Below are 27,557 nucleotides of genomic sequence, written 5' to 3' on the forward strand. Positions count from 1 at the left end.
GTTGTTTTGTAGATCGTAGTATTAATATGTTATGGCCTAGTTATGCCAATTATGTGCCAAGTGTTGTGTTTTATCTAAACTTTGTTTAGTAACCTTCAAGCACCTTGATTTCCTTAACCATGGTGTAAAATGTGAGTAAATTATTATTTTTTAACAATTATGGCCTGGATGCGAATGTGTGTATAGTAAGAATACAAATTTATGAAAATAATACGCTCAAGTTTGCCACCAGTTTATGTAAATGTATGTACTTATGTATTATGGTTTATACTGATCTTGACCTTGTTCTAGAAGGTTCTTTTCTATATACTTACCGGTTATTGTATAATATGATTAATATGTTTGCATAAATGTATAATAACTTCAGCATTCATTCGAATTTATTCATTTTTATTATTTATCACATAGGTAAAGTAGCCTTACATTTACATAATATATATATATATATATCATCTCAGCCATAAGACGTCCACTGCTGAACATAGGCCTCCCCCTTATATATATATATATATATATATATATATATATGTATAATTATAATAATTAATTCTTTATTTTATTTTTAAATTACTTGCATACCATGTTACTAACCATAGTTTTGATAAGTCTTGTAAATATGTAATTACTAACAATTTTATGGATATGTATGTCTGAATTAAATAAATGAATTGAATTTACATAGATACAAAATATTGTTATTGCTATGTACTACCGTAATTATTTTGTAATTTTGTATCTATGTAAATGTAAGGCTACTTTACCTATGTGATAAATAATAAAAATTACCTACCTAACATCACCTTATAAGTGATGTTGTTCTAAACGATTTTCACTGTGTTACTCAATTTCACTCTTACTGACGACCTGCCCTGGCTTCGCACGGGTTACACAAAACCTTAGCAAATTACACACCACCTAAACCTTCCTCAAGAATCACTTAATTGATTGGTGAAAACCCGTTCAGTAGTTTTTAAGTTTATCGCGAACATACAAACAAACACACAAACAGACAGACAGAATAGTTCATTAAACTCATGGTATAATAATATACTCCGCCTGGTACTCCATTCCCGTCTTTTCTAGGTCACCTAACTGACACGGGCCTACGTCATCATGCGACAGCGCTATATGATAATATGCGATAGCGCTATATATAGCGGCCATGTTGTTGTGACGTAGGCCCGTGTCACTCTGGGAATGGAAGACCATGTTTTATTAGACTATGATTAAACTTATTACTTAAGGTGTATTCGGGTATTACCGAATGTCGGATAATTCCGAAATTCAGATGAAAATCACCCTTAATTCCATCATAATAAAAGTCTCTTATTGGAATTCTCCGACAGTTTTCGACATTCGGAATTACCCGAGTAAACCTTACCTACATCACAATTTGTGCTAAAATTGTAGACCGGTATTGTTGAATTATAAAAAATCAATGTAGGAGTAAAATAAATCTCTAAATAGCATTTTAGTAAATCTTATTATTTCCTCCCTAAAATCTCTATAAGTATTGTAAACTATTAAAGTTCAATTAGCCCCTTTTTCTGATTTTTTGAAGTGAATACTTCTTTAGCGGCGCTGTGCACTTTTTGAGGTGGGGAAAAAATGGTAAACTCGAGCGTAAGGCGTAAGGCGTAACCCTCTCTTTCAACCGCGCGGCGAAAATGTATGCCTGAACCTGCTGTTTCGTTTAGGCGGCGCAGGGCGCTTGCGTGACGACGGACAATGTCATTATGTGTTTTGATTTAAATGCCATCTATACTCCAAAACGTAATTCAAGACCAAAAAAGTAAGAAAATGTTGCCACTGCAATAATTTGTTTGTAAAATAGTAAATTCCTTTTGATAAATAATCACGCTAAGATAATTTATTTATTAGTAATCTTACTCCTACAATTAGTAAAAAAGTACTTTTCTTTACTTCATTTTACTTAAATACAAGACGCGCTAGTAAAAAGTGGCAACATTTTCTGACTTTTTTTGGTCTTGAATTACGTTTTGGAGTTTAGTGAGTTTCCCTCAACCTGGTATTAATATAACTAGTAGGTACTCACAGTGATGTGCTTAGGGGTTTCAAGTAATGCGACGAAAACGCTAACGCTAGATGGCGTTAACCTCAATTATACATAGTGCTGCAGACATTTTGCACTAGATGGCGCTGTTATTAATATTTTGAGTTACAATGTTGTTGAGTTTTCATTTCTGCCGGCACTCTCGGAGTGCAAACCGTTGTTTTTTTGCTCTGTATGGTTTGAGAGCAATGTTGCCAGGTAGAAATTCAAGTTTAATAACAATCACACAGATTCTTGAAGTTAAATGGATCGTGAAACCTCTCAAGAAGCCTGTAGAACAAACACTGAATGCCCTTGGCATTCGCGAAAACAACAAAACGACCTTGCACCCAAAAATGAACCTTAAGCACGTGTAAGTCAAGTCTTAAACATATATGTACTCTCCCGGCCGATTTCGACCACGGCGACTGTTTCAACTCCGCTGCACGCTGCTGAAGACGTTCGTGTGCCCGCGTGTGGCTTGCGTAGCCGATCTTATTAACATGCAAAGACCTTAAAACATTGAGTTCATGGGTGGGCAAGCCCACACTTCCTGGTTCCTCAGTACACTTTAGCACGCGGTTCTCGACTTCTGACTGTTAGGCCGCGGACTGGGGCACATTAGTCTAATATTATTAGCGTGTGTCTTCGTGGACTAATAATATTAGTCTAATACCGTTCGAGAAATGGGCCCGACATACACGGGGTAATGAATGTATCGTATACCTACACTTTAATTTTAATTTGATGATTTTTTAGGTTAAACCAATATATTTTTTATGTACATACCTACATATTTTTCAAATTGTTACCATGCTATGCTGACTCTCGTCACTTTTGTTGGTACCTACGCAGGAGATCCGTGTGCCTGTCTGCCTACTCTACTCCATTCCATAAGCCATACTGTAACCCTCTGTCAAATTACGAAAAATATGTCTTTTTTCCATCATTCGAATTAAAAGCGTCCACAGTCTGATCTGAGCCCATATACAAAGAACCATACTGTACCTAGTCGGTACTAGATCTAGATCTACCTCAATTTATCGTCCTAGCAAAACGTGACCTGATTCCAGCAAAACCGATCGTGCAGTCAACCTGATCCGTATTACAAAGGATTAGAGTCTAATTCCGTGTAATTATGTTTTGTAGTGGGTTGCAGTGTCGTGAGCATTGATTGAAATACGCTGCACGTGCAGCAATGGAAATGAATATGCATGCTGAAACTTTGCGTGTTTTTATTCCTTTTTATGTGCATAATTATTATGTAAAAGTCGTCGGGATTATAATAATATTATGATTGAATAGGGTGCATTAGGGTAACTTTGTAGAATTCGAGTGAGTGGAGACTGGAGGGTAATAGGTACTTATGTTCGAAATTTACGAACTTCGTTTACATACGTGCTCAGTTTACGTGGTTAAAATAGCCCTGTAAAAATTGACGCAATTTACTTGAACGGGTTAGTTATAATTTATCGCTACACCTTATAAAACAAAGTCCTCCGCCGCATATGTCTACTGTTTGTGTGTTTGTATGTTCGCGATAAACTCAAAAACTACTGCACGGATTTTTATGCGGTTTTCACCTTTCAATACATAGAATGATTCTGATGAGTTGGTAGTTGGAGGGTCGAATGGAGATTAAGTGAAACGAGACATTACCGAAGATGTGTTATATTCTCGGTATCCAAGTATAGAGAGAGCCAAGTAAATCTAAACATAACATATTTATAGGCTATTATTGCTTACATGCTATTTATACAATTACGTGCGTCGCATATTTATGTTGCAGACAGTAACGTATAGTTACTGTTAATATGTTAACTTAGGCATATAGTACACCTCCCTGGAAAGTTACTCTTCACCCCCACAAAGGAAGAAAAAAAAATGTGACACACGCAGTTGCATTTACATTTTTTTTTATAATATAATATAATAGTTGCTAGTTATTACTTGGTTTCAAAATACATCTTAGTGTTATTTTTATGAGTTATATAAACCTGATTATTTTTTAATATCTTAACATTTGGTGACATATCTTCTATGACCTTGTAAGGTCCATTATAAATAGAGTCTAATTTATCGCCTACTTGGTTTTTTAAAAGTATTAAGTCGCCTGGTTTATATTGTACAGAATTAATTTTCTTATCATACATTAATTTTCTATTGACTTTACTAGACATTAAATTATTTCTAGCTTCTGAGTGAGCTCTTTGTAATCTATACTTAAATTCTTTAGGATAACTATCATAATTATAGAGAGGGTCGACAGAAGAAATTAAATTATTCGGTAAACGACAGTTTTTGCCGAAAACTAATTCGAATGCCGTATATTGCGTCTCGGTATGTACGGTGGTATTATACGAAAAACACCAATAGCTTAACCAGGTACTCCAGTCTGTGCGGTTATTACTACATTGTATCCTAAGGTAAGCTCCTAGGTTCTTGTGCGTGTTCTCGAGTGCTCCTATAGTTTCGTGATAAGCAGTCGAGTGTAGCTTATTTATACCTAATAATCTACAAATATCGCTAAAAACACTGGACATAAATTCGGTACCTTGATCCGTTATAACGTCGCTTGGTACGCCATATCTTAAAATAAAATTATTTACAAATGCTTTACTTACAGACTCAGTGTCTTTCCTCTCTAAAGGATATGCTTCGACGAACTTGAGAAAGGTTTAGGTGTATAATTTGTTAACCCGTGCGAAGCCGGGGCGGGTCGCTATAGTAATTTCTAAAACTTGTATAATTTCATTTACCTAAACATTAACCTGTTATGTGATCGTCGACGGCTAAAGAAGTATTCTCCCGAGGCTTTTCCAATTCTAGAATGAATACGTAACAGTCTGGTATAAATATAGCCCTTACATTTATCTTGCAATGGAATATTTTCTAGCTTTACGTAAACGGCCGCTGAACCTCAGTTATGTAAAGGTGATTGTGATAAAAAAGGCTTATGTACTAGGTATTATTGTACTTATTTTCGTAACGACATCTACTTAATAAAAGCTCCCAGAATTGAATAGGTATAATAAGGGGTCCTTTTATACTTATTCAATTCTTTCAGAAGTAAGTAAAAAACCGTCAATGGACCCTATTTTTGGAGAAAAATTACAAGTGTTACAACTGTCTTTAAAAAAGGTTCAGCTTGCGTGTAGGGAGGTAGGAGCAGCGGGGTTTAGCTGCCTCCCTGGAGCTCTAATTTTTCATACAATGTATGCCCCTCTGCGGATTCTGAACCTTTATGTACATATCTTATCTTATGATTTTCGGGGGCCCTTGCGGATACACTTCGACCCATATAGGGATGCGTCCTTTATGTATATTGGCCTTCGGGCCTACGGTTCCAACGCGTTGTCCTAGTTTGTGTGCGTACCGGGCATTACGTATTAGACCAGGGGGTCTACCGCGAAAACCTAAATTCGCAATTTGCGGGGATCTTTCTGTTTTACTCTCATTAAGACGTAATTAGAGTAACGAAGACAAATCCCCGCAATTGACGAACTTCGATTTTGGCGGTTATAGCCCAGACCAGACTAAGACTGAGTACGTAGTACCGTAGTAGCGTACTGACTGGTCGCACTAGCTGTGGAAAGTGATGGCCGAATGTCTTTTCAGAAAACAAAACATGACAGAATCGGATTGTCCCTCGTATTGAATAACGTGTCGATATTTCTTAGCTTCTAAGTATAAACTGTTTTCTGAACCTCACACTCAGCCCGCTGCCTTTCTGTCAGAATATCATATTAGAGCATTTGTTAAATAAATGCTATGTTAATATAAAGACAGTGACTCCACATAAAGTGTTCTAACTACACATCGGTAACTCGTGGCATTTAGGTAGCACTTAATTAATTAATTCCTTTTTTTAGTGGTTTCTTTTTCTCGACTCGTATAGGAAGAACATTGTCACATCACTAGTCTGTTACAAACTGTCAAGTGCTACCTCTACCTAAGTGCCACGAGTTACCGATGTGTGCTCATCACTAATCTTTTAAGTGCTACCTAAATGCCACGAGTTACCGATGTGTAGTTCTAACACGTAGCACCCCTGAAATTTAGGCTGTGACCAATGTAACCATAAGTACTAACAATTTATCATGAAGCCGTTCGTACATTTGTTTGCCACCAGCGGTGTATAAAAACCGGCCAAGTGCGAGTCGGACACGCGCACGAAGGGTTCCGTACCATTGCGCAAAAAACGGTACAAAAATCACGTTTGTTGTATGGGAGTCCCAATTAAATATTTATTTTATTCTGTTTTTAGTATTTGTTATAGCGGCAACAGAAATACATCATCTGTGAAAATTTCAACTGTCATCAACTGACAGACAGACAGTGGAGTCGTAGTAATGGGTCCCGTTTTTACCCTTTTAGGTACGGAACCCTAAAAACAGTTTATAACTGAAACCTTCGAAGTTCGAGCAAACAAAGACCTCCTTGTACAACTTGTACCTAAAGTTCTGGAAGATTCGAGACTTACTCGAAAGTACCGGAAAATGTCGACGCCATTTCGATGGGCATTTCACTGTATCCGCGGGGCTTGAGGCGGCCGGTTGTGCTTTGATATCAAATCCAGTGCTCACCGATCCTGGTTTACAGTGAAATTCTTTAAGGCAATTTATTGCTTTAGTTTTTTGTATTGCTGATTTGGGTGAGCATTTTGAATTTCTATTTTGGATAGGTTTTTCCGTTTTACCATATTGTGGATTTTCCCGATTTGTGGAAAATCTTTTTATTCCAGTATTTGTTGTTTTCAGATATAAATATTTTTTTTATTGATATTAAACATAAATAATGTAGCTATAAGGTTATTTATCAAGTTCATTTTAACCCTTTACTTACAATGCCATATATGGCGGATATGATATTCAACTCTATTGACAGCTATTAAAGTTTAAACAAATATTTTTTATTAATAGCAGAAAGGGGTTTACATTCATTATCAATACTTGTTTTTAAGATATCTCGAGTTAGAAGCGAGTTTTTTGCAAATTTCCTGCTACTTATCCTGTTTTTCCTAAGTGATCTATAAGTCTGTACATGATTATTTTTTTACAGTTTTCTATTAAATTAGGTTTACTTACTGTAATTTTGCACTAAAATTGTTGACTAATTCAATTCAAACGTAGGGGCATAGAGTCTGTGCGGAAAGAGAAAAGTCGTAGAATGTATTGGATCCCATAGGTACATTTCACGAATCTTCTCTTTCCGCACAGACTCTAGCTGTGGTTGATATACCTACAACAAATTGTGTCAATATCTTTTCAATAATGTTGATATCCAGAGAGGAAAATGTGGTACTACGTTTGTATGAAAAGGCGATTTCGCGCGGGTCCTCCACATTCGTCTTAAAAAGGACTGATTGGGTAGCTACTTGCCACGCACATTCAATACCTAAAAAAAATATAAATTCTATTGTAACATGGTGGTAACGGATTAAGACGAAACAGGAGCTGAGTTTTAAATATTTTAGGTAAATATACCCGTCTCGCTAACGGAAGCGGCACCTAAAAGTAGTGCGATAAGGGCAAGGCGAAAAATCCTGCGTAAAAATCTCAAAAATCGAGGTTTCGTACTCCTCTGTTTCCTCCTCCAAAACTTAACCAATCGTAACCAAATTTGGAAATCTAAATGAGGGGTCATCCATTAATTACGTCACACGAATTTCTAGGTTTTTTTACCCCTCCCCCCCTCCTTGTCACACTTGGTCACATTTGGCAAACCCCTCCCCCCTGGTGTGACGTCACATTTCTTCAACGAAATCGGCAAATATTTATTTAATATTTTATCGAAATATTTTTGATAAAAGAAATATTAGTAATTTTATACCCCAAAACTGATTGTGATTAAGAAATAAAATTAAACGAATAAAAACGATTATCGTTTCAAAAACTTGTTATTTAACTGTATAGCGAATAAAATAATTTAAATAAATTTTCGGTTACTGATGAAGTTAAAGTGACGTCACAAAGTTTGTGACTCCTCCTCCCCCTTGTCACAACATGTCACATTTTCTTGACCCCCTCCCTCCCCCTAAACGTGTGATGTAATTAATGGATGACCCCTGATTATGAAATTATCTGTGTCGGACCGTTTTGCTTTTTTGGCTAATTGATATCAGTTTTGAATGCCACGCCTCTCATTGCGGCATAGTCAATTAGGCCATTTTGGCCATTTTTGAAGGGCTCTAGCGCCTTAAAAAACAAAAATATCAAAAAAGCAAAACGGTCCGACACAGATATTGACAATATTAATCTGTGTTGAAAAAATCATTGCTCTAGCTTCAAAAACCACGGAGGAGAACGAGGAGTACGTTTGTATGGAGAAATGACCACTCCCGTTGGCTCTTAAAATGGCTTCCTATTCGCGAAACAAATGTTTTCGCATTATAATGCACCTACCTATAGGTAGGTGCACGGTGCACATGACAAATCATTGCGGTGCTCGCCATTGTAATTTTCTATAATATCTGGGTTATACATACCTACACAATGCCCTATGATTTCAAGCATTGCAAAGGCAACCGTATTTTGTGAATAGTAAGGTTCAGATTTCAACACCGCTCTGAAGTCTAGGTTTCGCGATAACTTCAAAAATTTGCCTTTTTTGCTAATTTATTCTTTAAAACCGTGGGACAAAGTCGTTTTTGTAATGGCCGTGAAGATGCACTGGTATGCATTTATTCCACTATATTTCTAGTGTTAAACCATTGATAAGTATTGTGTAACTGTAACAAGGTCAGTGTCAGGATTACCTGTTACGTAAGAGATTAGTAAGCATTAGGTTATGTAATGTTTACGACTTGGCAACTTATTTATGTTTGTGACAGCGACAATAGGTACATATCTATGTAACAAGATACTGATTATATCCGCTGATTATCACTACACCTTATAAAACAAAGTCCCCCGCCGCGTCTATCTGTTTGTGTGTTTGTATGTTCGCGATAAACTCAAAAACTACTGAACGGATTTTCACCTATCAATAGCCGTACTTAATTTACGTAACCACGAGTATCTCATATTAAAATATTAGTTTCTTGGTTATATAGGCACATAGTCAATCTAGCCGCTGAAGTAAATGGCATATACATTAAAATATTGTTGACTAGCGACCCGCTCCGGCTTGGCAGCTTGGCACGGGTTAACAAATTTTACACCTAAACCTTCCTCAAGAATCGCGGGTGGGCGCGTCGCTAGTTGTTATATATTTAGGTGCCGGAGGTGGACGGTAATTAATTAATACACATCACTACACTTCCAAACACTGGAATATATTTTATTTCAATTAAACTATCGCTACTACATGTTACTAGCTAAACAGATCTGACGGAAGAGAGAGAGTCAAAGAACGAACATCTTAACGAAGGCGCGAATATTTAAATCATGAATACTGAATGTACTACACTAGTCAACAATATTTTAATGTTTAATGCCATTTACTTCAGCGGTTAGATTGACTGTGTGCCTATATAACCAAGAAACTAATATTTTAATATGAGATACTCGTGGTTACCAATTTCTCTCTGTGGTGGCTCCCTCATGACTGAGGATCGTGGTCATCGGTGGATGTGGATGCTCCACACGGTCTTTATGATCTGCCTCCAACGGTGCCTGTTCATCGCGTCTCTGACAACCGAGCAAAAGTTGGTTGAGGATGGAGCCCCTTTTAATTGATCGCTCCATCTTGTTGGAGATCGTCCTCGGCTTCGTTTGCCCTCCGTGTTTCCAACAATGATCAATTGATCAGCTTTTCAAGGCTTTCATCTCCCCTCCTCATTATGTGGCCGAAGTAGGACAGTATTATGCGCTGCTGGCAGACTGTGGATAGGCGAGTTCGGACACGAAGCTGTGAAAGGATCGATACATTGGTGCGCATGGCGGTCCAAGGTATCCTCAACATACGCCAATAAACGAATGTATTTTCGTGGTTATGTAAATTAAGTACGGCTTGGTGTTCTTATTATAAACTGAAATAAAATTAAATGTCATATACGAAAGAAAAAGCGACCGCAAGACCTCCAGCCAGTGTCCGAGGCCGGAAACGAACCAGCGTCCTCTGCAATCGCGACAGATGTCTAAAACCGCTAGGGCGTTTGAGTCCATTTATGATATCACTCTATTCGTTACATAAATTACGAGATCTAAAAGCCAAATTGTATGAAACTATATCGCCCATGTCAAACAGTTACAAAGCTTCTGAAATCAAAATCGCATAAATTTACTTACTGTCTCATCTCACAGTATCTTTCTTCTTCAGAACTGCTGATAAATGATGAATGGAATGATGGGTGGAAGCGTCCTCTGGTTCCGCCATGGCTTGCGGTTACACGACAACCCGGCCTTGCACGCCGCTCTGGAGGATAATACTGTACCGTTCTACCCCATATTCATCTTCGATGGGGAGACGGCAGGTATGGTATACCAGGAATTTTACTGGGCTGTAGCATGTTGGGTGGTCATCTCACCCAACATTCTAGTCTGGCGGATATCTTATGGTTCTGTAGTATGCCTAAATTCCGCGAGATTTTTGATGCGATCTCATACCATTATGTATCATATCATAGTTTAGAGTTATTATTACCTTGGGCTACTCGGATTAAAAATGTAGATCTGAACAAGTTTTCCGCTACCATGAAAACATAAAATATTTCCTTTGCCTCAACAATGCAAATAGATAAGGCACATGTTTTGTATCTTAATTAGGAACAAAACTGGTGGGCTACAACCGCATGCGATACTTGTTGGAAGCCCTGGATGACCTGGACCAGCAGTTCAAGCGCCACGGCGGGCGGCTGATCATGCTCAAAGGGCAGCCCAATGTGGTGTTCCGGAGGCTCTGGGAGGAGTTTGGTAAGTTCACTATTGCCATTTAGTGCGTGTTCTTATTGTAAAACCTTTTCACGGAGTGCTTCTATAAAATTAATTACATGAATTGGAATCTAAAGTGCTCTGAAGTAACTTTCGACAATAGTTGAATCCTAGCACTTGTTCGGTGCTCAATGTGAGAACCATAAAGCTTATAGATGGCGCTCTGACTTATTTGTGGATATCCATTGTCTATTCGTCGTGAACGCAACCGGCTAATTCAATAGGGTAGTAATATGGCTAATTGATTTATTAATGTTGTGTTGTATCTTATACGTACCAAAACTTGAGAATCCCACAGGTACCTACTCTACCTTATAAGAAGCAGAAGTAGTTAAGCGGGTGAGGTGCCCGAAACAACCAAAACACAAAGTTTTATGTGAAGATGATAGAAGCGTGTAGATTTAAAACACCTCGTCCGCTTTACTTTTGCTACTGTCTGACTGTCTGTACTGCATGAAACAAATGTCAGTTTGGACTAATTTACTTTGTTCCATCCTCTAATGGCTGTCTTATGGCTGAGATGATGATGATGATCCTCTAATAATGCTCATTCCTCTAGGCATCCGCAAGCTCTGCTTCGAACAAGATTGCGAGCCGGTATGGCGCGCCCGCGACAACAGCGTGAAGCAGGCGTGTCGCGAAATCGGCGTGACGTGTCACGAACACGTGTCGCACACGCTCTGGGAACCCGATACCGTCATTAAGGCCAATGGGGGGATACCACCACTCACCTACCAGATGTTCTTGGTAAGCTAACAATATCTAGACCTCAGTCAGCCAAAGATCGTGAACAGGCGTGTCGCGAAATCGTTGTGACCTGTCACGAACACGTGTCGCACACGCTCTGGGAGCCCGATACCGGCATTAAGGCCAATGGGGGGATACCACCACTCACCTACCAGATGTTCTTGGTAAGTTAACAATATCTAGAACTCAGTCATCCAAAGATGGTGAAGCAGGCGTGTCGCGAAATCGGCGTGACTTGTCACGAACACGTGTCGCACACGCTCTGGGAGCTCGACACCGTCATCAAGGCCAATGGGGGGATACCACCACTCACCTACCAGATGTTCTTGGTAAGTTAACAATATCTAGAGCTCAGTCATCCAAAGATCGTGAAGCAGGCGTGTCGCGAAATCGGCGTGACTTGTCACGAACACGTGTCGCACACGCTCTGGGAGCCCGACACCGTCATCAAGGCCAATGGGGGGATACCACCACTCACCTACCAGATGTTCTTGGTAAGTTAACAATATCTAGAGCTCAGTCATCCAAAGATCGTGAAGCAGGCGTGTCGCGAAATCGGCGTGACTTGTCACGAACACGTGTCGCACACGCTCTGAGAGCCCGACACCGTCATCAAGGCCAATGGGGGGATACCACCACTCACCTTCCAGATGTTCTTGGTAAGTTAACAATATCTAGAGCTCAGTCATCCAAAGATCGTGAAGCAGGCGTGTCGCGAAATCGGCATGACTTGTCACGAACACGTGTCGCACACGCTCTGAGAGCCCGACACCGTCATCAAGGCCAATGGGGGGATACCACCACTAATCTACCAGATGTTCTTGGTAAGTTATTAATGTCTCGAGCTCAGTCGACCTAAGATGGTTGTTTAACTTTGGTTCCACTGAACAAGAAAAAAGTTAAACAACATCATGGTATCTTTACTGACTGTACCTACTACGGAATAACCCACGAGGTTTATTTAAACACAAGTTTCTCCTAGGACCAGAATTCCAGCCAGCCACCGTAGGTAAATTTCCTCGCTTTTGTCGTCTGGTCACATTCGTCTTCGTCACGTTCCAACAGGAAAGTAAAGGGGCCCACAGATTACCAGTTCGCCGGACGATATCAGCCTGTCAGTTGTTCGGCACTGTCACCTTTTGCGATTAACTGACAGGCTGGTATCGTCCGGCGAAATAGTAATCTGTGTGGTGGGCCCCATAAGTGCTAAAGTGACACGATGGCCAAAGCGTGAAGCAGGCGTGTCGCGAAATCGGCGTTCTTTCTTTTATTCAATCTTCCATACGACTATACTAAAAATATGCAACTTCTGTTGTAGCACACTGTGGCAACGATTGGCGACCCGCCACGGCCGGTCGGTGATTTAGACCTGAGCGGTGTTAAGTTCGGCACGCTGCCGGAGTGCTTTTACAGCGAGTTCACGGTCTTCGATAAGGTATGGATTGTTTTCTACATAATAGTGGTTATTTAATTCTGAACAACAATCAAGAAATACAAAATTCGGAACACGAAAATTAAATGGCCAATTTTGCTTTCCTTTTCAAAACTATATTACCTATTTCGGCGTTGATTGTCGTAGCATACTCATATCACCCACATAAGTTTATAATACCTACATCTTTATCATTTGGAAGTTTTATGGTTCGCAAAATATATAAATGTAGAAAAACTCGGAAAACCCACCCTGGGCTCCGAAGCGGTAGCTAGAGGGTACCCATAACACACATAAATACTTTGTTAATAACGCCAAGTTTCGAATTTAAAATTAATTGGATCATTATCTGATTTGAATAACCACATTTAAATATTACTGTAAAACATCCGTGGGCATGTCTCAAAGTGTTAAGTTTTTCTGCTACATCAATGTGACTTTCAGACTCCTAAGCCGGAAGACTTCGGGATCCACCTGGAAAACGAGGATATTCGGATGATCCGCTGGGTCGGAGGGGAGACCACGGCTCTCAAGCAGATGAAACACCGCTTAAGCGTGGAGTACGAGACATTTTGCAGGTAGAATTGATAGAAGTTTTTTTTCTTAGGCTATTTGAGTGTCCCACGGTTGGGCAATGGGCAATGGGCATCTCCCCTGGTTCTCCATAACTCCCGATTTTGTGCTTCCTCTGGCCAGTTGTAAAGATAGAATACTTGATAGAAGTTATACAAATAAATTAACCTCTCACCTAACTAACCTACCGACTGCGCCAGTGTGGGTTTTACTTTTTAATATTAATTTACTTGTAATATGATCTTTATATAAAAACCGCTCTACCAACTGAGTTACTGAGTTTTACGCAATGAATATTCCACCACTTTCTTTATTAGCAAAATATTTGTCGTCGACATTAAATTAAGAATATTCTAGTGTTGAGTGTTGATTTTAAAAAACGTGTAATATTAAGGGGCTCGTACCTGCCGACCCACGGCAGCCCGGATCTGCTCGGGCCGCCCATCTCCCTGAGTCCGGCGCTACGGTTCGGCTGCTTGTCCGTCCGGAGGTAAATACCACTTTTGAGGATATAACCATACGGAGTAGCCATTAACAGGCGTTCCCCTCTGTCGAAAATAATCGGCCAATGGTCATACACATCGTATGGACAGACGTTTATCTGACATGGCTAATTATACGTTACTTATACATTTGACGTGCCCCTCCCCCGTAAAAATCGGCAGACTGTTTTGTACAGAAAATTACAGACAAGGCGTCTCCGTTTGGTTATATCCTCCAAGAATACCACTATCGACTGTCTTGACTATTCGTAAACCATATTGCAACGTCATAAAGTACATTTACTTATGTTTAGTTAAGAGTGTTGCTTGTGGTACAGTTGTTATACCTACCTAATAAGTTATTGTCTGCAATTTAATTTTTGATACAAGCTTTTATCGCTGACTGCACTTTTATTTCAACAGGCAACTTATACTCGCCGAGACAATTCTAACAAACCCAAACACAATTAGGTTGCGTTGTTTTGTCACGAGTTCTTATGGCCAGCTCAATAATGGGAAATGGATCAATTTAGCTTTCAAGATTTGACCCGAACATACATACAAATATTGAAATTATTGCAAGTTAAATAAAAGCTTATAAAAAGACGATCAGGGGGCCGATTTTTTAATTTCGTCACTCGAAAATCGGTGGAAAACGGCGAAATGCTAATTTTTGAAATACGAGCGATAGAAATTGGGAATCGAGAGGTATTGACCACTCGTTTTCAATTCTATTAGTAGAATTTAAATACCTAGTAGTGGAGATATTATAGAACGAAATACACGAAATCGAGCGGTCGAAATTCAAAAATCGGCCCCCAGACCCTTTTCCACATTTCAGCTGCAGTGATGCATAATGCATACTGTTGATGCAGTTGATGTTTTTGCACTGAATACGTATCATAAATGCTTGGTTGATTATGTGTATGCAATATGTATTACCGTAGTGCAGGGAAAGGTCGAAGGCACCAGGCCACGTGGTAGATCACCAATGAGATGGACAGACCAGATCAAGGCCGCAACTAAGTGCTCGGTTTACGAATGTACCCGGAAAGCTGCAGTCCGCGACGAATGGCGCCGTATTAGCAAAATCATCACTCATCGAGATTCACAATGATGACCACGACCACTCTGGCAAGAGTGTACCGACTAAGAAGAAGAAGAATATGTATTACATGGAACTCATGGAAGTCATGGAACAATGACCTAAAGCTCTGGTTTCCTAGGATAGCGGTGTCGTCATCGTCAGCGGCCGTCCCCATACAAAATACTAATCCATCCATATATTTTGTATGGAGACGTATTAGTTTAGATCTTTGAGTGGTGTTCGGTTCAGTATTTCTGAGTTTCCGTTATGTTTCAGTTTCTACTGGGCCGTCCAGGACCTATACCGCCAAGTGCACCAAGGCCGACTTCCTCCCAACCAGTGCATAACAGGTAATATGACAACGTCAACCATCTAATAGGTCATAAAAATAGGGTCAAAAGTGTCATATACTAATGTATATTACACTTTTTGGGTTCCGTATCCAAACGCGGCCAACGCTATTGCTCTATAAGTCATGAGGTGCCTGTCAACGGGCTATATTTCATAAATCCTTATAAACTTAAAGTGTATTAGTGTACTTAGGTATATTGCAATTTCCGCTGTAGGTAACAACAAATAATTCATACTAAAAAGTCTAAAAACTACATGTAGATTGCTAAACCTACATGAAACCTTTGTTGTTAAAGGGCGGTTAAAGTTATAAACATGAAATTTGTTGTACCTACTTAATTAATAAAATAATAATACCACATAACAACAAATCAAGCGCGAATCCGAATCGCACTTGACACAAATTGTTAGGGGTCATCCATTAATTATATCACACAAAATTTTGATCTTATAGACCAGACAAGGGGGGACCCTTGTCATACTTTTTCATAGGAAAAAAGATAGGTTTTTAATACGTACTGTCACAGTTGGCCTGACCCTGTTGCTGTGACGTAATATGTGGATGAACCCTTACCCATAATTGAATGAGAGAAACGTTTAACTTAAATAATACAATACAATTATTAACTTCAAGGTTCCTGGCTTTTGTGGTGCTTCCTTTTAAAACTTTGGAAGTTTCGAGAAGAAAAACTCTTGGACCAAACTTTTACTTTTACCGTTCATAAACTACAATTAAACTTTAAAATAACTTCTTATGGAAGAATACATGTACGAATTACACAATAAAATTCGTTTTATTTTGTTCATAAATCGAACGAATCAAAACAAATGCAACTTTGTTCCAATTAAAAGTACCAGTATTAGGACCGTGGGACGCTAGAGATTAAAGCATAAGTGTATTAACACAAACGTTCCACGTGTGCAGGGCAACTCATCTGGCGAGAGTACTTCTACACGATGAGCGTGAACAACCCGCAATACGGGCAGATGGCAGGCAACCCTATCTGCTTGGACATCCCGTGGAAGGAGCCCAGCGGGGATGAACTCAAGAGGTAAGGCATGTGACGCAAACGTTCCACGTGTGCAGGCCAGCTCATCTGGCGAGATCACTTCTACACGATGAGCGTGAACATCCCGCAATACGGGCAGATGGCAGGCAACCCTATCTGCTTGGACATCCCGTGGAAGGAGCCCAGCGGGGATGAACTCAAGAGGTAAGGCATGTGACACAAACGTTCCACGTGTGCAGGGCAACTCATCTGGCGAGAGTACTTCTACACGATGAGCGTGAACAACCCGCAATACGGGCAGATGGCAGGCAACCCTATCTGCTTGGACATCCCGTGGAAGGAGCCCAGCGGGGATGACCTCAAGAGGTAAGGCATGTGACACTAACGTTCCACGTTCCACTTTATTCGAAGTTTAGTTTCGGTTATCATAATTTTTCTACGTAACAGATATGAGTACCCCGCTTTACTTAAGGGGCCCACTGATTAACAGTCCTCCGGACGGTATTGGCTTGTCAGTTAGAACAACCGAACAACTGACAGGCCGATACCGTCCGGCGGACTTTTAATCAGTGGGCCCCTTTAGTGTCGTGTTTTTGCATAAGTATCGATCAAATATGCATGACGTTTTGACAAATATATATTTTAATGGAAAAACGCGGAGATCACGAACAACACGAATTTGGATCCATAAAGGTCGTGCCAACATAATTATTTTACTCAAAAATGCAGTTAATATTCGGCATATCGTAACTATCGTAAGTGACATTGGAAAACTATATACAAATATCATTTATGGTTGTCATGTATTAGGTAATAATCAAACATACGAGCAACTCCAGCATTTTTTGATATTCCTATCATGCTCTACAGCTGGATGGAAGGCCGAACTGGCTTCCCATTCATCGACGCGGCCATGCGCCAACTCCGCATCGAAGGCTGGCTCCACCACGCCGTGCGAAACACCGTGGCTTCATTCCTTACCCGAGGAACTCTCTGGCTATCCTGGGAACACGGCCTGAACCATTTTCTCAAGTATCTGCTGGACGCTGATTGGTAAGAAAAATACTGCTAGGTGTACCTAAATTGTTGTTTTCAACACGGGATGGGCGCTCGAAATAACGGCGAAGATTCGCCATATTCGCTGGGTTTGATGCATATGATGGTGTACCTATAGCTACTGCGGGGCTAGCACATGATTGGCGCGATAGACTACCCGTCTCTCTATAATTAACATAGGAAAAGGACGGAAAAGAAGAAAGAAGGAAAAGGAGGGCTACTGCACCAAACATAAATCGGATTCCTGTACTTTTGTCCTGTTTTTTTTTTATAGAAATCTAGCGAAATTTATGTTTAGTACCTACAACTATTTTATGTATATGAAAACCACAAATCGGACTTAGCATAACTTTAAATTTTAAGACAACCCATTTACGTCTACAGGTCCGTCTGCGCCGGCAACTGGATGTGGGTCTCCTCCAGCGCTTTCGAGGCGTTACTGGACTCTGGAGAATGTGCGTGCCCTGTCCAACTCGGACAACGACTGGACCCGAGCGGCGAATATGTTCGCCGCTACGTGCCCGAGCTCACCAACATGCCGCCGCTCTACATGTGAGTACCGAACAACTACTGAACTCCAGAGAATGTGCGTGCCCTGTCCAACTCGGACAACGACTGGACCCGAGCGGCGAACATGTTCGCCGATACCTGCCCGAGCTCACCAATATGCCGCCGCTTTACATGTGAGTACCGAACAACTACTGGACTCTGGAGAATGTGCGTGCCCCGTTCAACTCGGACAACGACTGGACCCGAGCGGCGAATATGTTCGCCGATACGTGCCCGAGCTCACCAACATGCCGCCGCTCTACATGTGAGTACCGAACAACTACTGGACTCTGGAGAATGTGCGTGCCCCGTTCAACTCGGACAACGACTGGACCCGAGCGGCGAATATGTTCGCCGATACGTGCCCGAGCTCACCAACATGCCGCCGCTCTACATGTGAGTACCAAACAACTACTGGACTCCGGAGAATGCGCCGTCCCGGTCGGCAAACCGCGGCTCGTGCCCTGTTTATCAAAAGCTTGTAACTTGTAATACAAGTGGAAGTGCCTTTCTAACAAAAGCTGTCAAAAAGGGACTTCCACTTGTATTACAAGTTACAAGCTGTTGATAAACAGGGCACTGGTCTAGAACAGCGACTGGATCCGAGCTGTGAATATGTTCGCCGCTACGTGCCCGGGCCACGACCAACATGCCGCCGCTCTACATGTCAGTCTTCTTTGTCGTATCTTCATAACTGAAAGATGTGACGATTGTGGACATTCTTCACCAGTGCTCTCCAAGCCGCTCTATCTTGGGCCCAGTGTATGCTAGCCTGTGGCTTTGATCTTTAACATTATTTTTTTCGCTCCACGCATGCCCATACGTTCCTTCCTACGCTTCTTTGCGATGCGGCCAGTGATAATGATCTTCTCCAGACTATAAGGTCCTTTTCTGCTCAGATGGCCGAAGAAACTGAGCACGTTGCGTTGCGTTGGGTGCAAACAGTGGAGAGCCTTGTTTTGATGTTGAGAACGTCGAGAATAGATGCATTTGGGCGGCATTAGATCCATGAGATCCGGAGCATTCTTCGCCAGCACCACATATCGAAAGTATCCATACTGCGACGAGTTTCGGTTTTTATGGTCCAGGTTTCACGCGTAAGTGGGTCTGATCCAGCGCTTTTTGAGGGATTATTTGACACCGGAGAATGCGCATGCCCCGTACGTCGCACCATAGAGTAATATAAGTAAAGAAAGAGTGGTAACTCCATACATCAGTTTTCTTACCAAAACGCGCGTTATTTCGTACACGACATCTAGCGTCAAGTAGCGGAATATATCAGTACTGCTATTATAGATGTCCCGGCGAACAAAAACTCTAATGCTCAACAATTTTTAGCTAATATTATAACCGGATTACTCGAAACTCTATTTTCAACTCCTTCTGCTTGTAGATCTTCTAATATTGGTTGTAAATTGTTTTAGTCAGTGGCGACACTTGTGCCATCTGGTGCCAAGTAGCGGTACTGATAGTTCTACTACTTGACTTTAGATATCGACTACCACTCTTTCTTTACTTGGGTATATTACTCTATGGTCGTACAAACTTAATAGACTCAAGCTACGAGTATGTCTATTAAAATTCCATGTGTAATTCCAGCTACGAGCCGTGGAAGGCGCCGATCGAGGTGCAGGAGCGTGCCAAGTGCATTATCGGGCAGCACTACCCGGCGCCCATCGTCAACCACCTGGCCGCCGCGCAACGCAACCGGAACGCCATGCAGGTAACATCAGAGGGCCTACCGCGAACACGGAAGTTCGCAAATTGCGGGCGTCTTTCTCTGTCACTCTAATTACGCCTTAATTGGAATAAAAGAGAAAGATACCCGCAATTTGCGAACTTCGGTGTTCGCAGTACGCCCTCAGTTTCCTCAGGGTTCGACTGAGATTCGTCCATTCAAGGTTTCACGGATAGCATTCACAGAGACATTAAATTCTCAAAAGCCAGGCGATTATTCACACTGTCGATTTGCGAGCGAGTTGAAAGCGAGGCGAGCGCGCAGCGAATTCGCCGCGAGCATGCAACATTGACATAGATATCTGGGGACTGGCTTTACGGACAATAATAATGAGACATGACAGGGGCCAGTACAGCGGTGTGACACCGCTACAACGCGATTGGTTGATGAGTTCGCAATGTTCGCATCACGCACGCGATTGGTTGATGAGTTCGCATCACGCGCGCTATTGGTCGCAACTAGTTGCGTTAGACTGCACGGTTGGCTGGAGTTCGTGAGTCACACCGCTAAGCTAGTACCATTTTTAGTGCCCGTAAGGCCAGTCCATAGATATATACGTTAATGGCATGTAACGTCTTCGCTCCCATTCCAGTATGACAGTACGCGCAAATCTTTGAGCGCTCGCGGCGAACTCGTTGCGCGCTCGCGGCGAACTTGCTGCGCGCTTGCCTCGCTTGCAAATCGACAGTGTGACCGCGCCCTTATAGCTAACGAAATTAGAACGGTCCAGATCAATTAGTTACGAATGTTACGATTTAAACAAACATATATTTAGTTTTATTCTTGGTACTGCTACCTACTGCGCCCTCACTCCACTCACTGTGTCGATGTGTAGGCATATTTTCTAGTTAGGTATAAATTATCTGTGTACTGAGCAAAATAAGTCCATTTTCACGAATAATGTCTGTGTTGAAAAACTCTAAATAAATATCTACCTACTTATACTTTTTTTTATGAAACGTTACAACACTTGAAATTTGTCCGTGACACAGTACCTCGCTGCCGTCTGCAATGCTCATTATAGCGAGCGAGATGTGGGCTGTCCACATCATAATATACTCAAGAAAACGTGACCCACGGACGGCCAGGTACTGAAAGCCTACCCTTCGACTGAGACTTGTATGGTGCGCTGAATTGGCCTATCAGCTTTTCCAAGTTGGTTTACCATTATGTCTACCCTCTGTGACAGAATCACATTAAGTCCGCTCCACACTCGTGCGCGAATCGCGGCGCGAAACCGCGAACGCGAGTGTGGATGTGGAGTCGAGTTCGCAAATCTACGAAATCGACTCCATACTCGATTCGCGCACGAGTGTGGAGCGGGCTTTAGGAAAGCGGGCATGCTTGGTATTACGAGGCAAAAGTTGTACTGTGTTGTGTTGTATTTATGTTTGAGCTGATGGCCGTGTTGCCAATGCTCCAAAAAAAAACATGGCAATAGTTGACGCCTGCAATAAAGGCCCTGGGAGTTAAGGGGTTAATTTACTGACGTATACGTTACGAAATTTATAAATTTAAAGTTGATGCACATATATTTGTTGCGCAACTTAGGGTGGTATTTCATTTGTCCAATGTCATTGCGACCACCGTCTCACTCTCTCACTAAGCAAAATGTGAGACAAAATACACATTGGACAGGTGGAATACCACCCTCAGTAACTTTGTGATATCATTAAACCAAATGCCAAATGGACTTGTGCCTGGAAAAAACACAATTTCAATTCAACATTTTTTTTACTTAGTTTCGTAATAAGTGACGTGGCCGCTTTTGTGCCTTCCGAATGTGATGTTATAGGGTCTCTATTGTTTCCCAAATAGTTTTAAGTCATAATGTATTGTTTGTCCGAATTTTCGTTAGTCATAATTGGTTTTTCTCAGAAACGCGTAACTTTTCAGAATTGCCATAAAACAAACCTAACCTAACCTAACCTATCTATAGAATAATCTTACGAAAATCCTGAAAAGTTAACGGGTTCAGTTTTATGACTAACGATAATATGACAAACAATACATTATGACTTAAAACTTTATGGGAAACAAAGGGACCCCGATGTTATACCTACTACCGTTCTCCCCCGCGCGTTTTCTTAAAGCGACGTCTTAGTTAAATGGTAAACCTGACTCAATTATACTATAGAGAAATATAGTAAGAATAGAGTGCTCACTCCATACATCGGTTTTGGTACCAAAACGACTATTATTTTCGCAGTCGACATCTAGCATCGAGTAGCGGAATTATCAGTACCGCTACTTGATACTAGAATGCTCTAGTGTCGCGGCTCACCAAAATTGTATTGAACAACAATTTACAACTAATATTAAAAGCAGAAGCAGTTGAAAATAGAGTTCCTGTTAATCCGGTTATAATATTAGCTGAAAATTGTTGAGCATTAGACTTTTAGGTCGGTGCTACATCTATTGTCAAGTAGCAGTACCTACTGATAATTCCGCTACTCGATGCTAGATGTCGACTACGAAAATAATAGTCTATTTGGTACTAAAACTGAAGTATGGAGAGCACTCTATGTATTTTTTTCTTTATGTTTATACCTAAAAAAGATCTATGACCAGTGCATGTACAAATCCCCAGCAAGTAGATAACAGAACTGACTGACTCTATCACGCGACATACATACCTTTACCCTCACCCTTCAGAACCCCTAGTAGAAATTACATTCGATACCGTATTATATCTAAGGACTGGCCTTACGGGCAATAAGAATGGGGCCAGTACAGCGGTGTGACACCGCTACAACGCGATTGGTTGATGAGTTCGCATCACGCGCGTGATTGGTCGCAACTAGTTGCGTTAGACTGCGCGATTGGCTCGAGTTCGTAAGTGTCACCGGTGAACTAGTACCATTTTTAGTGCCCGTCCTTAGATATACGTCAATGGCGTTATGTCTATTTTTGTATGGGATTTTGATTAGTGCGCCAAGCGGGACGTTTTGGAAACTCAAAATTCAATACAAAATTACACTTAGAATCTGTGCGGAAGGAGAAGAGTCGTGAAATGTATGGGCTATTACATTCCACGACTCTTCTCTTTCCGCACAGACTCTAAAGGGGCCCACTGATTAACAGTCCGCCGGACGTTATCGGCCTGTCAGTTAGAACAAAATTTTGACAGTTCCGAACAACTGACAGGCCGATACCGTCCGGCGGACTGTTAATCAGTGGGCCCCATAACACAAACGCGTATGTCACGTCCCGCCATCGAATGAAATGTACACTAAGGGTACTATTTCTAATTAAAAAAAACACAGGTGACGGTGTATTGTATTTGGGGCATGGCGTTAATTTGTTTTAAACTATAATGAGCGTTATTTCGCAGGAGCTCCGTCAAATGCTTCAAAAGGCGCCGCCGCACTGCTGCCCGTCGTCCGAGGACGAAATACGCCAGTTCATGTGGCTGCCCGACGACGCCATCGCTCAGGTCACCACTGCTAAACTACCCAAGGAATAGAGTCCTAAATCGCGTGGCAACTAGGAGGATATTAGTCAGACAACCAACGTACCAAGAAATACGGATTTGTTCGGTCTAATGGTCTTTTGGGAAACAGAAAGCTGCTGTATCTGGAAATAGGTCACACATGGCGTACCTGCCACGGATTTGTACAATCCTGGGCTATGTCAACTGGTTTGTATAGGCCTCATCCACAGACCAGAGCAATCGCGGTACAAAATTGTATGGGTGCGCAACCGCTTATCTCAGTTGCGCCTAAAAAATATGACCAGTACTTGTGTAAATTAAAAATGTTTACATTAAATAAGCTTTAGGAGTGAACCTCGGCTGTAATAGTATAAAATGGTGAAAAATACAACTTAGTTGTATTGCTCGAATCGTAGTATTTTACAAGTAAAATTGCACCTGTGTGTGGCGACCTCATGCTAATGGGGTTGGCCGGTCGAAGTATTTAGCAAATGGCGCCAGCATACCTTGCCCTATCAATCCATAGAATGGGGTTGGCAACTGTCAAAGGTTTATATAGATGGCGCGATCATAGCTTGCCCCTTTTTCTATGAGATTTGGCTTAAAGGACTGGCATCCAGGGCATTAAAAAAAAACATAAATTTGACACAATTCTAGGGATTGACAGGGCAAGCGCTGTGCTGGCGCCATCTGCTAAATATTTCGACCGGCCAACACCATTGTGTCAAATTTTTGTTTTTATAATGGAATTTTAGGCACTGGATGCCAGTCCTTTAAACCAAATCTCATAGAAAAGGGGCAAGCTATGATGGCGCCATCCGCCATGCAAACCTTTGACAGTTGCCAACCCCATTGTAAACGCATCATAATGCGGTGTCTGTGTAGTCTGTGGCGACTGTGGCCTCATCGCTTGAGATGTGAGGTATTTGATTGGCTATGCTAGGACATAAGTATGGGACTTGGCTTGAAGCGTGCGTTCCGTGGCTCTCGGGTTAGGCGATTACATGAAACACCAGATGGCTTAGCTTAGCTGACCAATAATTTTATGACATTATATCTTATTGATGCCAAATGAATATTGTAATTTATTTTAATCAAGCAAACTGATGATGCCTTGAATGATTTTCAGAGAACAAATACTGCTTTGAATAAATATTTTCAAATGTTTCATATTAGAACGAGTAATTAATTAAAAATTAATTTGCTCGCAAATAAACTAGCCTACCTAAAGTTATTTTTAATAGGTGCATTTAAATTTGACAGAGCTGTGCCAATAACGTTATTATTATCATTAGTAGGTATATATTTTTTATGGATAGGATCCTGATAGTCAGTAAAAATTGCTGCGATATTATGCGATTTTTATATCGCATTTTTTTACTTAGTAATTGATTCAGTGTTTATCAGATCTATACAAATATTTTGAATGTTTACCATTTGTGTCGTTGTTGTTTCTATGTTTAGCTATAGGTTGTAGGTAGGCATAAATAGTATTCTCGCTCGAATTTACTTACTGTACCGTAAAAGTATAAAAATTTGCTTTTTAACATAACTTTGCCCACCGCGTCACAGTTCAGTAACTGAAGAAAGTGTATCTGTAACTACTTTTAAGTTATTTCGCTTTTACTGAACTGTGACGCCGTGGGTAAAGTTGTGTTAAAGGGCAAAGTTTTATACTTTTACGGTACTCGCGCGACTTCACATAGTCTTTATTAATTAGGGATGGGCCGATTATGGAGTTTGCTGAATACGAATATTCGCCAGTGTTCGGTTCAGATCTTACCGAACCGAATATTCGGCTGAATTATTTCAGCAATTCCCTAGAAAAAAACTTGTCAAAAGGCTCGCAAACTTTACAATACCTACTCTCTAAAATAATCAACACATCTTATATTTTAACTTTAATGACTACGGGAAAAGTTAACCTGATGGAAGAGAATAGGTATTTTTGAAGGTTAAATTGTTCTAGCGTAGCTTGTATTTTACAGTGTAGCAACAAGACAAACTTAACTCGACATTCGACTGAATATGTATGTCTACATTGGAAAACTTGCAGAACAGGTACCAAATAATTTCCGAATATTCCGCACACCTAGGTTTATTTTGGGTTTAGGTAACTTTATAAATTTTCAATGTGAAAGTTCTGCTCCTCGTCCTCATCTCAGCCATAAGACGTCCACTGCTGAACATAGGCCTTCCCCTTGGACCTCCATTCGTACCGATTGGAAGCGACCCGCATCCAGCGTCCTCCGGCGACCTTAACAAGGTCGTCTGTCCATCTTGTGGGCGGACGTCCTACGCAGCTCTTGCTAGTCCGTGGTCTCCACTCGAGCACTTTTCGACCCCCTCGAACCTACCTTACCTCGTCCTAAAATCGGGATGATTGAAATAATTTAATACTGGCGTTTTTAATCACTGCCATAGAGACTATAAACTTTAAAATATTTAGCCCTTTGATCGCCAAGCCAAAGACGTCAACTGACGCTTGCGGCTACATTGCGTGTATGCCGCCAAGGTTCACGATGACGCGCCGCGCACGTATAACCACGGAATAAGTAATAGGTAGTACTACCGTACAGAAAGGACACTTCCTACAAAACCGAAGTTTGACAGCGATTCAGGGTCCAATATTGATATCCCTTTCTAACTAATGGCACAGAAGAAATAATAGTACTACCGTACAGAAAGGACACTTCCTACAAACCCGAAGTTTGACAGCGGTTCAGGGACGAATCATGCTATCCCTTTCTAATATATGGCACTATCCCTTTCGGCTATTTAGGGTTGTCAAAATTCAAGTGATTATCTTATCTGTGGTCGTGCACGCAAAAGGAAGTCAAGTGGTGCCAGCCCTAATAATTGCTCGGAGCAATGCTGAGCCGAACGGAGCCGAGTTCGACCGAAGTCAAGAGTGTCTCCCCACTGGTACTACTATACAAAAAGGAGTAAAGGACACTTCCTACAAAACCGAAGTTTGACAGCGATTCAGGGTCGAATATTGATATCCCTTTCTAACTAATGGCACTATCCCTTTCGGCTATTTAGTGTTGTCAAAATTCAAGTAATTATCTTATCTGTGGTCGTACACGCAAAGGGACATCAAGGTGTGTCAACCCTAATAATCGCTCGGAGCAATGCTGAGCCGAACGGAGCCGAGTTTACCCGAAGTCAGGAGTGTCTCCCCACTGGTATAACGATGGATACGCGTAGGGTGGATAAAAAAATCAAGTGTTTTCGGTAAAAATGTTAAACTAAGCTAAGAACTCGCGTGAGACAGTAACACTTTCAAATCAATGATTGGTTAGGTAAGCGAAAGTACATATACATATGTCTAATTCATAATTTCAAAAGTAGCTGTAGGACTTAACAGCTCTCAGACTTAGGTTTTTAGGTATAATTTCAAACTCAAACTGAACTGGGTTCAGTCATTCTGTTTAGGGATCAATCGGTAAAAGGGTTTAAATGTCAGTAGTTAGTAGCAACAAATAAGTTTAGTATGAAAAAAAAAATATCTCAAATAGGTCAAACATTTCTGGGGTAGTGGGGTACTGGGGTATTATAAAAAATGTGGATTTTAAGACAACAATTTATTAATAACAAGCCAAATTATAGAATATCAGGGTAAATCTAAGGTACCAATGAAGACACATGCCAAAGTAAGCCTTGTATCAATGAGACAAGGTCTATATTTAGGTGTCCTCATGTGTATATTATTTTGTATGTATTTTATATAATAAAATATATTAAGAAAATATTGATTTTAGAAAAACCAAATGCATTTTACAATGTTTATATACAAATCAATGTTATTCCTATTTACACATAATCTTAGTAGTTTCGTAATAAATGTCGTGTTTTAGAAGTTCGTTTTATTTTTATTACAATCAGTACAATCACACATAAAAACTAAAGGAATGGTTTTGAAAGTTTTGTTTAGTGTATGGTTATCGACGCTTTACCACTTTTAAGAACCTACATTCTTTATGACTTATGACAAGAACATAACATTGGCTGTAACTGTAACAACAACATACGTATATTATGTAACAGTCTTTATCCAAATAAAATTAACCAACAAAGATGCATTACTTTAACACATTCAACACCAAGAACCCGACTGTCGGGTACACTGTTCGTAGCGACTACGCGCTACATACGACGAAACCGTGGCTA

At 40.8% G+C, this 27,557-nt stretch overlaps 1 protein-coding gene across 4 annotated transcripts; it reads left to right on the forward strand.

Moving 5' to 3' along the window:
- The first annotated feature begins 25 nt into the window (after positions 1 to 25).
- LOC134791681 (cryptochrome-1) lies at positions 26 to 27,330 on the forward strand. 4 transcript variants are annotated; one of them, XM_063762776.1, is made up of 14 exons: positions 6,586 to 6,707; positions 10,316 to 10,469; positions 10,762 to 10,908; positions 11,486 to 11,673; positions 12,992 to 13,108; positions 13,550 to 13,683; positions 14,073 to 14,168; positions 15,524 to 15,597; positions 16,524 to 16,650; positions 17,479 to 17,661; positions 18,049 to 18,216; positions 19,813 to 19,936; positions 20,944 to 21,039; positions 23,286 to 23,405. In XM_063762776.1, exons 2-13 carry the CDS (start codon positions 10,328 to 10,330, stop codon positions 21,022 to 21,024), a joined length of 1,581 nt encoding a protein of 526 aa, XP_063618846.1. In that variant the 5' UTR covers positions 6,586 to 6,707; positions 10,316 to 10,327; the 3' UTR covers positions 21,025 to 21,039; positions 23,286 to 23,405. The 4 variants fall into 4 exon arrangements, with proteins under 4 accessions (XP_063618845.1, XP_063618846.1, XP_063618844.1 ...); XM_063762775.1 differs by lacking the exons at positions 6,586 to 6,707; positions 20,944 to 21,039 and adding an exon at positions 26 to 131 and having other exon boundaries at positions 23,286 to 27,323; XM_063762774.1 differs by lacking the exon at positions 20,944 to 21,039 and having other exon boundaries at positions 23,286 to 27,323.
- The last annotated feature ends 227 nt before the right edge of the window (positions 27,331 to 27,557 follow it).

This window comes from Cydia splendana, chromosome 6 (genome assembly GCF_910591565.1).
Source record: "Cydia splendana chromosome 6, ilCydSple1.2, whole genome shotgun sequence".
Classification (NCBI taxonomy): domain Eukaryota; kingdom Metazoa; phylum Arthropoda; class Insecta; order Lepidoptera; family Tortricidae; genus Cydia; species Cydia splendana.

What these genes read in the sequence shown, in the direction of transcription:
- LOC134791681 (XM_063762775.1), top strand. Translation starts at nt 10,328, where the DNA reads ATGATGAATGGAATGATGGGTGGAAGCGTCCTCTGGTTCCGCCATGGC. An exon ending in TCCCAACCAGTGCATAACAG is followed by an intron (nt 15,598 to 16,523) that starts GTAATATGACAA and finishes CCACGTGTGCAG; the next exon opens with GGCAACTCATCTGGCGAGAG. An exon ending in AGCGGGGATGAACTCAAGAG is followed by an intron (nt 16,651 to 17,478) that starts GTAAGGCATGTG and finishes CATGCTCTACAG; the next exon opens with CTGGATGGAAGGCCGAACTG.